General features: G+C 35.1%; 1 protein-coding gene across 8 annotated transcripts in view; it reads right to left on the bottom strand.

Moving 5' to 3' along the window:
* Nucleotides 1-13,270, bottom strand: part of QKI (QKI, KH domain containing RNA binding) — a 151,178-nt gene that overhangs the window by 6,512 nt on the left and 131,396 nt on the right. Inside the window, exons 5-7 of one of the 8 annotated variants that reach the window (XR_007133479.1) lie at nucleotides 7,873-7,960; nucleotides 6,224-6,523; nucleotides 3,389-4,249 (exon numbers count right to left, since the gene is read on the bottom strand). Coding sequence is in view for 7 of the 8 variants with exons in the window: in XM_047769776.1 (XP_047625732.1) it covers nucleotides 4,166-4,249; nucleotides 6,210-6,523; nucleotides 7,873-7,960 (486 nt within the window). In the remaining variant the exon portion in view is untranslated. Of the gene's footprint in view, nucleotides 1-18; nucleotides 4,250-5,096; nucleotides 5,511-6,209; nucleotides 6,524-7,872; nucleotides 7,961-13,270 lie in introns of those variants that run through there. The other 7 variants (XM_047769772.1, XM_047769770.1, XM_047769771.1 and 4 more) reach the window with 7 other exon arrangements.

Here is a 13,270-nt window from a genome sequence, read left to right on the forward strand (position 1 = left end):
ACTCTGGGCCAAACAAGGTTTCTTTTGTTCAATAAATGTTTATTGCTTTTTCAATTATTCTATTTACAAACAACAGGGAATTTCTTGGCCTCATGATACAAAGCAATACTAAACTGTAGTCTAGCAGTGTAGGCAACATCATGGGAACCAGAAAAAGGCCAGGCCTTCTGCACTAGCCAAGACTTTCCAGTTGAAAATACTATTTTACACATATAGAACACTTATAAAATGCACTTGCATGTAAACACTGTAAAATCCTGCCATTTAAAATTCTATACTCAAAAAGCTCTAAGTACATCAAAAAATAGAAGAAATTTCTAATTGATACCAATAAGGCATTTTAAAACTACAAACAGCTTTCTTTATTCAATTTCAAAGCTAATACTCTGCAAATACAATAAAATCTGACATTTCATATACATTCCTGCTTTATATTTTATATTTTAAAAGAAGCCACCTGTAAATACTATTTTCTTTTGCAAAATAACAAACAGAAAAAAAAATTTTTTTTAAAATTACAGTAAAACATAAAAGTAGTTCTCAAGTGGAAAAGTTATCGTTCCCAATATCCTTGAGTTGTTCCTTCCTTAATCAACCTCTGTCTCATTCTGCTTCACCAAACTTGGTCCACTTAACAGTAGTATGATTTTTTAAGACTCATTCAACAGCTTAATTATTTCTACTATATTCTGAGGTTTGATAGAATTTTCTGTACTGTTGCCACTGTGACTAAGGCAGAGGAGATATGAATGAAAAGATATTCAGTGCAAAGGTAGATTCCATGCCACTTCACAAATCAAAACCCAGTGGGTGAAACGTTTCGAGTTTAAACGACCTATAGAATGGGCTGGCTTACCTTCATACAGCAAAAATGCTTTCTATAGTCTATCATTTAGGACAGCTTATAAATACTACAAAAATACTGCATCTTCAGTGGGACCAAATCTTCCCTGAATTTCTTAAAAATAAGTGGAATTTTATTTAAAATAAAACTGCTATTCCAAAATCAAAAAAGAAAATAAATATTTAACATGATGTAGTCATACCACTTCATAGGTACTCCAGAAATATAGCATCTTAAAGCATTTTTGAAATTACTTAAAATTTTGATTAAAATTGTATTAAGTTTCTCATACAAATATGTAAATGATGGTTTTTGTAAAATCATTGTTTAGAAAAATGCTGATTTTTTTTTTTTTTTGAGAGTGGAATATAAACAAAGCAAACTACCATTTATATATATATACCAGTAAACCTAGAATATTTCCTCTGCCAAGTCCTGGCCTCCTACAGTACACACAGGTGTGTCAACCGTGCAAAATCACTTATGGTTCATTACAACTAAAAAGTCAGTTGGTCTTTTATAGGCTTCAAATTCAGTTTTGAAATATGTGTAGAGATGGGTTTACTTTTAGTAAAGAACTAGGTATCTGTCAACCACGCAGAACTCTAAATGCTCATATTGAATTACATGGTTATATATCCAAGGGCTGAGTTTTCTTGCATTAAACGAATGCTTATATTAATATTCCCTTCAAAAGATTAAAAAATAATAATTAAAAAACCTCAAAAATAGAGAAAACAGTAGTATCATAAAATAATTTAAGTGAAGGATTTCAGACATATCCCTTAGACCCGATGAGTGCATACAGTGATAGAACAGCAGTGTACGAGTATTCTGTTATTAAAAAAAAAAAAAAAAAAAGTAGCATTTCGGTTTGCTGACATTGCATTCTGAATAAAAACTGACAGGACTAATCAAAACACATATAACTACACAAGAGCCACACATGGAATGTGCTATCATTTCCAAATACAGCAAAATCTTCCTATCTCAAGGCACTGGAGTATTGAGCAGACCAATACTTACTGTGTTAAAACAACATTAGAGGAAATTTCTTAAAAGGGGCACCCAGGGAAAGAGGAACAGACTACTTTAACATACTCTTTAGAACTGTTTCAGACATGAACAATGTAGGGAAAAAAGGCATCAAATTGTTCATGGGATTATTTAGTTTCCTTAATCAAAAGTTGCTTAAAAACATTTTTTTTTTTAAATTTCTCCCTTCACCAGGAGACTTTTTCTGATGCAAGAAGGATGGTGTGCATGCTTGTGCATGACACACTTGTAAGGTATATTATCTTCATAGATCAAAATTGAGCTTGCGGGTCTGTTTCCTGAATCATCACAAGTAATATATGTTATTAGGTTGCAGTTGTCAAATTCTTTATGTATGAAGCCAAATATCATTGTCTTTGGAAAGGTATTTTATCCTGATGTGGACAATAGCTGTGTCCAATATTTATCATCCGCATTCAAGGTGAAACAGGTAGGTCTTTCATAATTTCATAGAAAATATAGGACTAGAGTGTAAATACATCACTTTCCCCCACTAATATTAGATACACACTTTGATCAAGTTAACTAGTAGGTAATAAATGTGCCATAACAGAAGCTTATTAAAAAATCCTTTCTATCTTGCTCTGGATTCCTTTCTTATAAAGACAAGCTTAGAAAACAATGTCAATAAACCGAAACCATCACTCCTCAATAAACATAAATAACTTTATAAAAGGGTCCAAGGGCATATATAGAACAAAAATTACAAATGGTGAAAAGGAGAAAAATGAAGACTTATTTTCCAGTCACAGGCTAGTCAAAAAGGATTTTCAAATAGCTGGATTCATGTCACCACAGAACTTGAAGAAATAGTTTACCTTCAGTTAATATATTTTAGCAGCAAATGACAAAAATCAAAGGATCCATTTTGGTAAGAAAATCTAAGGGAACTGATTTTTCTGATTTTTAAAAAAAGCATCCAACTGCATTAAAGATATCTTCACAGTCCTTACTCTGTTGTTTTTTCAGCTAAGTACTTGACATGTATATCCTCATGTGTATAAAGTGGTTCAAGTGTCTTATTAAAAAGGAAAATGGAAACTAAATCTTCAGTTTTCTCCAAAAGGACATAGGAGGCATATATTCCTTTACTTCTCTCATTAAAGCACCATCCGCTTAGTTCATTTTGCAAAACCAACCCCAAATTTCAGAACAATTAAAAGGTAAATTTTAGCAAAAATTATTATTGAAAAATAACTAAGGCAACATCAAAATTGAATAGCTCCCCAAATGGACTAATTTATATTTTAGTAGAAATAAATCATTGTACATACTAATATAGAATAAGTTAAAAGATGGAGGGGGAAAAAAAAAACCACACCCCCAAATCCCAACCCTTAAATCTGTCAATTATTACAAATTAATTTAGAAAAGGTTAAGAAATGGTGTGCAGGTAAGCAGTAATATTTTTCTGTCAGGTGTGGTGTTGCAAATTTTATGGACACCCAAAGCATTTCTCATAAACAAGAACTGCAGAACTAAACTAACCTCGGTCTGCGGTCACAATCCTTTGGTAAGGATGGACACGCATATCGTGCCTTCGAACTTTAGTAGCCACCGCACCTAGTTAAATTGCAATTACCAAGACAAAGTTAGAAAACATTCACAAGGGAAAAGAAAACAAACATTAACAGTAGGTTTATCAAAATGGATTTCAAATGTTCATTTACTACAAAAGTTTTGTTTTAGGAAACACGTTAAGGCACAGTAGTTTTAAAATTAACCATAATATGTTGCGTATATATGCATCTATTAATATTGCATTCATTTCAAACATCTTGGCCTTAACCTATTTTATCCATTCATTTACAATCCCAAGTTACAGATTTCATGAACTCTATTAGATCCAAACATAGTCAAGCTTTACTAGTCACATATTCACTGAAGTGCCTTTCTTGCAGCAGGACTAATTAAATAATGCCATGTTTAATACTGATAATTATTTGCTAACCTTAAGACCACTTCCAGAGTTTATCACTTAAAAAGGTTTAAAAGCAATTCTTAAAGCCTACAGATTGTGGTTCTAAACTTTGAGTCACTAAGTATGAACTGCAATGAATTAGGTGATTAGTAAAGCAAACAGTATAGTACACTTAGCAGTCAGTACACTACTATACACTCCTTTATAAATTACCACTACTTGGGAGATTACTGACTAAACCAATTAATACCAGACTTTTGCTTTCTATCAGTGTGCAAAAAGTGCAAGTAAGTCACTGACTGCTAGGCTAAGCTTCCCTCCCACCCCCCCGGAGGCTGCTGAGACTAAGCATTTGTTAAATTCAGATCTGATGAGGGTTCAGTTAAGACCGTTCTTGAATTCTTAGCCTTTCGTTGGGAAAGCCATACCTAAAGATAAAAGGAAGGGAATTAAAAATTAGTCATCAATGAAGATTTGATGCTAATATCACTCTCCTCACTACCACCAACACACATGTCTGCATCTGTTTTGAAGGGCACTGCTTATTTTAAAATAATATGATGTAAGACTTCATATACAGCATGCATGTTATCTGTGTGCAAATTTGTTATAATGTAGCAATTTGAAATAATTTTCTCAGTTCTCCAACTGGTCAATATCATGTTTTACTGCTTAGGTGGCAAAGCGAGTAATAAAACTGACAATGGAATTTTGTCATTTAATACTCATTATTATTCATCTTATGAATGCCAATTAGGTATCTGTATATTTTGCTTTTAATTTTGTCAGTCTAACAAGTATTATAAATAAAAATTTTCTGACACAACAAAAAACACACTGCTTTAAAAATGAGAAACAAAATTTTACTGCAGTGCCTCTTGCTGTTTCTAAGCAGTAAACTGGTCCATCACCCCTTTTTCATTTCAAATAGACTAATCTTATGTAAGTATAATTCCATGAGGCAAAATCAGTGAGATCTTGCATTGAGTGCTGGAACAGCAGCTGGTGGCTATGAGTGCCAGCCCTGCAGGAAGCAACAGTCAAACTCCTCGAACAGACGCTGTGCGTGCAGCAGAGAGGAGCTCTGGGGGAAAGGAGCAGGCATGGGGCCACAGGACAAGAGTTAACAGAAAGGAAAACGTAAACGGGTTACAGGTTACATGTTATTTTAAAAATGCTTCAAGAAATGTGCAACAGAAACAAGCCCTCATAAACAGTTCTAAAGTATAATTCTGACCTACAATATTTTATACAATGATTTAGCGAGAAACGGAAAACATGTACAGTAAAATGTATTTGCTCATGAAACAGAAGGCACCTGAGTGCATGCACACACACAGATAACATACAGAGCATTGTGGCTTTCTTTAATTGAACAACGAATTTTCAAGTTTAAATCTTAGTGTCCGGGTTCATTAAAGACTTTCAAATTTTTATAAATCAGTATTAATGCTGGAAAAAAAAACCTTGAAAGATCGAAGTCCTAAAAGTCAACAGCATGCACGCAGCACCAAGGTCATACACAATTCAAGAAAAAAGAATTCAAATTTTGTCTGGTAAAACAAGGGCAGCCCGGGAACAGTCTGTCCCACATGGACGGGTCGCGTTAGCACAGCTGCTGTACTCTAGTCCTTCATCCAGCAAGTCAATGGGCTGAAATATCAGGCATGACTGGCATTTCAATCCACTCTATAAAAAAAAGGCATCAGTAATGTCTTTTTCAAGCACACCACTTTTTGTTCATGTAAAACCGAGCGTTTATAGTATGATCTTAATTTTTGCCTCAAATGTGTATTTACTTATCAATTCCATACTGCATTATTAAAATTAAGATGATCTCTTACGTTTAATATTAACAAGGACTTCAAAAGAGAAAAACTGAAAAAAACATGAAGAACGCAACTATTCACCTGATCCCTTTCATATTTAAAGTGATCACAAATATAAGAAAACCACACATAGTAGTATCAGTTTTAAAAAGATCTTAAAACACTTTCACATAGAAATTTAAAACTTAGCCAACAATTAAATACGTCTCTGAGCCAAAGAAACCTAAAAACTCTGGGTGCTGAAGCTGATGATGGGGATAGGCTGAGGTGGGATCTAAAACTCAGAACAACCCGAGTGATGTCAAGTATGAAACGTACTCTCTGTTTAAAATGTTTAGTAAATTTAACCCATCCCAGTGAATTTCAGTTACCAAAGTCAATCTAAATAAATCCAAGGTACAATTATTTTAAGGGAGAACTCTTATAAAGAGGCTGAAATAAAATAAAATTTGGTTTACAGTTTTTCCCAATGGAAACTTGTCTTGCCTCTCTGAAATGGATGCAATCGTTTCAAAGTCTGGGGCAGCAAAAGTCATGAAGAAAAATGTTCACCACATACGGAGAAGAACTTACCTAATACACCGCTAGGTTCAATAGGGTACTCAAGGATTGATGTAGCTGGTGCCAACGTGTAGGGGTATTCATAGGGTGTGTAGATTAAACCAGCTTCGGGCCCTGGAGGAACTATTGCAGCAGTTGGGTGAGGAGTTCCGTTTGGCATGACAGCGGTCTGTATCTGTCTGATCAAAGGCATTATGGTAGGGCCAGCTGGCGTAGGAGTGCGCAGGGCAGCTGGTGGGAGAACAGGCGCAGGCCCAGTAATAATCCTTGGAGCAGCCTGGGCTGTTGCTGCAAGAGAAAAGGCAAGGGCTGCTACAGTAAGCAAAGAAATTTAGAAGGAAGTACAGAGATAGCAGTGTAAAATATGAAAAATGAAAGGGAAGTAGGAAAAAGAAAAGAAAAAGCAGAAAAGAAGAAAAATAAAAGGAAATCATTAGTACATGCACTGATCACACAAAAATGCCAAAGCATACCAATCAAATGCAAACAGCTTCCCCTTTCCCAATGTGATTAAGAATAAATGTGCAAAAATTAAAAAGCCACTGGGGGAAAAAAGAATAAGACCATTAAAACAGGTTATATTTAATTCATGTATTTGATGTATCTATGCTTTTAAGATCTCATGAGACTAAAGGTGCATGCAGAAGCACAAGAAAACACCTGCATTAAAAGATGTTAAAAAATACTTTGTAATTGGAGTCCACAGAAATATAGTTTTTTGATACATTTCTAAAGAGTAGCTTCAGTTTCAAATTAAGGAAAGAATAAATTTCATTGTATCAAGTTAGTCAAGTAACCAACAGTTACTAATTATCTGTAGGAAGTCCCATCACAGGAAAAAATACAAAAATGTTGCATTCCTAAACACATGATTGTTAATGATATACTCATTTTTGTGAGTAAATTAATGACAACCATTTGCAAAAGTGACCTCTTCTAAACCCACTAGGTTGCCTACATTTTGTAGAGTTGGCTGTGCCTTTAAAATTCTATTTCTTAAAAAAAAAAAAAATTAAATGCTATCATACTCATATGAATGCTATGTAAAACTTAGATTGCCTCAAAATATAAATTTCACATTATTTCATTAAATATAGAAAAAGCAATCCTCTTATAGTTTATGAAAGCATGCAAAATACATATAAAGGGGAAAACAGGATTAAAATAGTATCTAAGATACTGCTCTCTGTGAATTCACATATGAAATCAATAAAGAAAAAATTACTGGAGGGAAAAACATGCAAGCAAAGTGAAAGAACAGAATTCAACAGAAGAATCACTGCATTCAGATAACATTCCAAAATAGCTTTTATTCAAAAATTGTTTTCAAAAAACTTCTGTCCTTTGCATAAATGAAATAAGTTGGAAGTCTTAAATCTGTAGTTAACAGGAAAATTTCATGAAACTCTTCAATTTAGAAGCTGAAATTTCATCAAAAGAATAAAAGTTTATAAACTTAAAACTTAAACATGCTGGCATAAAACAGAGTGTCCTCAATTCTTGAAAGCAGTAAAAATGGGACAGTTAGCCACATATCAAATAACAATTAATTCAACTCTTCACTTTTAACTGTTCATGTACTGTCCTGCCAATAAAGAGATAGGTATGTGGACAAAACAGCTGAGACGGTGTGTAGCCCTGGGCCTCAGTCCCATCCTTACGTGATTTAATGTTGGCATCTCTGTAGGTGCCATTGAGAATCGCAAGCTCCATCAGCTGCATCTTCTTCAGGCTGTCTTCTCCCTCTGCCTACACGTGGAAAATACAAAAGCATTAAGCACTTGAAATGGTCCATATACATTACAGCCATATCTACACAAACCTTAAAATAGGTATCATGTAACTATGACTATAGCCACCTGTTTCAATCAGAGGAAAAAAAAAAAAAGATCAGGGAACCAGAAGGTACTTCATGCTGAAGCCCACTCTAATGGCATGCTGATACACAGGGTACTCTTGACTGCCACCAGTTAGTTATGTTTCTATTCAGACATTTCTTGCATAAGCAACATTGATTTATTAATGTTCTCCTAAAAAGCTTTGCTATTAAATGGAATGAATGAAAATGTTAGATGAATACAGTATAGTATCTACAGCACCTATCATTTTGTTGAAGATGCCAAAACTCACATGTATTCATTAAAAAACAAAAACCAAAAAAAACAAAAAAAAACAAAAGCAACAAAAACTGGGACTTCAATCATGTAAAATTTGTCTATCTCACTCTTTTTACAGCCAGACCCATGGCAATAGCCAGATCAGAGCTGCATCTGTGACCAACACTGCAGCTTTTGGCAATGCTGGATCCTTAATCCACTGAGCAAGGCCAGGGACTGAACCTGCATCCTCACAGACACTATTTGGGTTCTTAACCTACTGAGCCTCAAGGGGAACTCCTAAACATGTAAAATTTGGTTGTGGTATTCAGGTACGGAAATGTTCTATTTAATTCTCCAAAAAAGGAAAATGTAATGAAATCATTAAGAATTTCTAAAATTTGTGTAATATATTCTGGTTTCTTATGCCAACATCCTTCTCCCTTCTCAATTACCAAGTGCTATCAGTTCTAAAGCAAATCCATCTTTAAGGTCATCATGGGATGTACTGATCAAACCAAGAAAAATGTAATAGCAAAAAGGGGCACTATTAGTAATTATGCTACGACAACAGGCAAAACCCAAGGGCTGTCTGATGACCGAAACGTCTGGCCATTTCACTTACCTGGGGTTTGTCCCACCCTCTCCATTTACTCTTGCCACCCTTGCTCCAATGTCTGTGAATAGTGGCCAGATTAACTGCCCCAAACACAACTTTGATCTTAATGTTTCTTAATATTCTCATGTCTCAAAACCCTTCATGGTCTCTTCCTATCTAAAAAAAAATAATAATACATTTAAGCTACCTATGATCTGGCCCCAAATTATCTTCTCAAGTTAAACCAGTTAATCTCCTACTATTTTTTACACATATAAGTTAAACCAAATCACTCCTTGTTATTATCTCTGTCACATTCCTATTTCCTCCATCCTGTACGCTTTTCTGCACTCCACTCTATGCCTCCTCACTCTTTCCAAATCCTACTTAACCCCTACAACTTCAACCTAAATGCTGCCTTCTCAAAGGGCCATCCCTAGGTCATACTATTTATTTCTGCCCCAAAAGACAGTCTGTTGTGTATCGCTACTACTGAGCAAACAGAGCCTACTGCTTGTTTATCACTGCTATCTCTTCACTCATCTCATCCTCCCAAGTCATTTGCCTGGATTTATTTGTTAAATGACAGCTATAAGAAATCTTTATTTCCTAATCTCAAATGTCTAAACTTTAGTCACCGAAATATGAGGTTCATCCCTGAAGATGGTGGGAGAAATGGAACTATGTGTTGCTCACATGTTTTATGTATTATCTAATGCTGAGGACCTAACATTTAAAAAGAAAGTAACCCAATGGTACATTTTTCTGATGCAAATGTTGGTCCTTCTTCATTCAAGAAAGGAGAGCCAAGGCAATAAGCTTCTCAGCCCTCCTCTTCTATGACACAAAACTCTGTCCCTGGCACCTGAACAGCAAATGGGGCACTATCATTTATAATAAAAACAGCTGAATGGGCTTTTAGAAAAACCACAAAGAATTTTTTTAAAGAAAAATGAAAACATCATGAAGACAATGTTTATTTAATGTGCCACTGCCAACTTTTCAGAAGCTTACTTTGCAGTAGCAGAAAATAGAGAAGATACTTGTGGTATTACTATTCCTTGATCCCTATGACTTCATACAAAGATGAATTTTAAGAATGAACTAACATCATTTACTTGAAAGACAGAAATTCCTTGCTAAAGATAAAAGTACTGACATTTCGAGAGAATAATCAGAAATCCATAATGATAAAACTGCTTTAACTTGTTCACTGAAAACTAGTAGTACCAAAATTTAAATCTCTATATAACAGTATCAAAACAAGTACATAAATGATACTGTATATAAATAGAAGAGCAATAAATATACCTTCAGTAACCTTCCAGTGATGAAGTGGTGCTCATTTGAAAATGTCAGAAGAGTAAGAAGAAAAAAAATCAAGATGAAAGAAGTGATGTGGTGACACAATACCTAGTACACAGGGCTATACAGAGAAGAGGTGCTTGAACACCACATGCTTTCACGGAACTGCTTCTTTTGGATAACAAACTAACCACACTCATTAGCCGGTGATACAGTGTCAAACATGGGAGAAAGATAAAGGGAAAGATGATGGAAGAAATAGGTGCGTAAACATAAGGGCATGTACGTGCTTGTGTGTGCCTTTTACATGGTGCAGGAAATGAAAAATTAATCTAATGACATCAGCAGAGATAAAAAGCACAACTTTCACCAGCTGGTATCAGTGAAGTAAGCCATAATGACATTACTGGTGGCCACTGAGACTTACAAGTTATGAATACTGGTTTGTCCACTGAATTATACCATATCATGGCAGGCACATTATACACATTATGGCCCAGCAGAGAATTTAGTTGGCAAGGCTGGAATGTGAACCTGCTGGTCTCACTCCAGAAATGAGCTCCTCTCTTGCATCCTCACTATTCCTGCTACTTCTCTGCACTCACAGAGCATGATGTTACATGTCTAAAGACACGGTAGAGTTCATTACAGAATTACTGTCACACAGAAGAGGTTCTTTCAACCATCTTGTCCTGGTTTTGTCAATGAAACTTGGCACTATATACCTGCCTGAACACTGCTGAAGGTGTGTGACACTTCTTTTTCAAACGTTAAGTTTGGAAGACTGCTAGTTTCTTAAGTTGTCACTATTAAGTTTTTTCTACAGTCCAGAGATTCTAGAGATTCTACTAGCCAAGATTCTTACTGGAGTTTACTTGACCTCCTGTCTTCTCTCAAATATGTTATCTTGAATCCATCCTTCAAAAAGTATTTTGTAGAACATTGCTGAGGGACAAGCACTTCTATGGAGATGGAACTTTTCCATTTATAACAAAGGAAACTGTTCTCAAGCACCCTAACTATGGCCATAAAATGCTATTTTACAACGCTGAAGCCAAGTGGTCATCCGGACCCTCAAAACTTGGAATATCTTTAAGAATCTGTAGGCTCTGTATTTTAAAAATTGAGGTATAACTGATGCGCAGTGAGACCCTGAGATCTCAAGGACAACGGTCACTCAGTTCTGATGAATGCACATCAAGACAGGACTTTTCCACCAACTCAGCAAAGTCCCCTTGTGGAGTTCCCTGGTGGTGCAATGGGTTAAGAATCTGGCATTGTCACTCCAGTGGCTCTAGGTTGCTGCTGTGGCATGAGTTTGATCCCTAGCCCATGAAACTTCCCACATGCTGCAGGAATAGCCAACCCACCCTCCAAAAAAAACAAAAACAAAAACAAAAAACAAAAAAAAAAAGGTAGGAAGGGATGGAGGAAGGAAGGAAAATTCTTATACAAGGCTTTTTTGGTGAACATGAGTTTTCATTTCTCTTGGATAGTTACCTAGAATTGGAACTGCTGTGTTATGGGGTAGATGTATTTTGTATGGAAAACATTATGTAAAAACTATCAAATATTATAAAAAATAAAACCTTCATCTTTGAAATATAAAAGTTTAAAAACATAACAAACATTTGATAACTTCTCTACAGGTCCACTGTCCTATATCTAAAACCTGTGACATCAGAAGTATTTTGGGAATATTTCAAATTTCTAGGAAGATAATATACTGATGATTACATAACATGCCCAGTGGGCCTGGTGCACTTCAGTGATCCAACCTATAGCAAACATAAAAATACCAACATTAAGTGGGATGAAGACAGAGTATAACCACGCTTTTCTGAACTATTTGGGGTTTCCAATTGGGATACATACAGATTATGGATCTGTGCATATATTACTGTAAGATACAGCTATGTTATCAGCTATGTTTAGCATCTATGTTAAAGTGATTGAAATAGGTCATGGTTAATATTAGATGAGAATAACATGGTTTTAATATTTTATAGTAGAACAATTTATACTTGTTCTACCTTACTGAAATTAGATATTAGAGCTTCATCATCTAAACATAAATGCTTCATAACAGATCTACAGCACTGATACTTTATTACCCCTGAGCTCAGATAGGTTATTAGGTAGTTTATCCAAGACCACACAAGGGCACAATGCAAAACTGGCTTTCAAACCAGAGTCCCTGACCCAAAGTCCACAATATATCCAGCGTCATTCATGGTGACTTTAAGTGGAAGTGTCTTTTGATTTCAACAAAGACTTCAGGTAAGAAACAAAGAATATCATATTTGGTATTTTAAAATCTATAAAGTACATATTAAACCCACAACAATGCAATTAATTACAATAGAGAGCTAAAACAAATGTATAAACATTTTCAAGTAATTAAAATGTCAGTTAGCATAATAATTTGAACCACTGCCTGTAATAAAAGTCCAGACTTTCAGCTTAGCATTCAAGGCAATGAACAACTTATATAAGCAGCCCTACCTGCAAATGTTTTACTAGTCAAAACGCATCTCTCCAATATACCTTGCGCTTAAGGAAATTTCTTACATGACTTACAGCCATAAATTAACTAATAACCAATAGCCTCCAATGCTTTGAAAACGTGTACGTGTTCAATACATTTCTAAAAAACTGATTCTTACTTTTCCCTAAACTTGAAACAATGTCTATAAAAGGTTTTCCAAGCATTAAAGAAAAAGCACATGACCTAATCCACTTGAAGAGCAATGGCTGAACAAAAAGTTAGTAGAAAAAAAGAGGAAAAGAAGAGTGACTAAAGTTTATAAGGAATTTTAATACCAATCATCATCTGCATCTGCTCTGCCAAATAAAGACTGGCCAAGAATTTAACCGACTTAAATCTAATAGAGGATTTTATACTGACAGTGACATGACAGCATCTGTCTTTACAGGCATTTACGCCAGAGTTTTGTGAATGGACTGCTGGGGGCTCAAGTACGTTTAAAGAGACCAGTCACCAGCTATAATCCAGTCCACGTGACAGAAGAACTGGACTGGGGTGGAGGTAAAAACATA

The sequence above is a fragment of the Phacochoerus africanus genome, chromosome 2 (genome assembly GCF_016906955.1).
Source record: "Phacochoerus africanus isolate WHEZ1 chromosome 2, ROS_Pafr_v1, whole genome shotgun sequence".
Taxonomy (NCBI): Eukaryota; Metazoa; Chordata; class Mammalia; order Artiodactyla; family Suidae; genus Phacochoerus; species Phacochoerus africanus.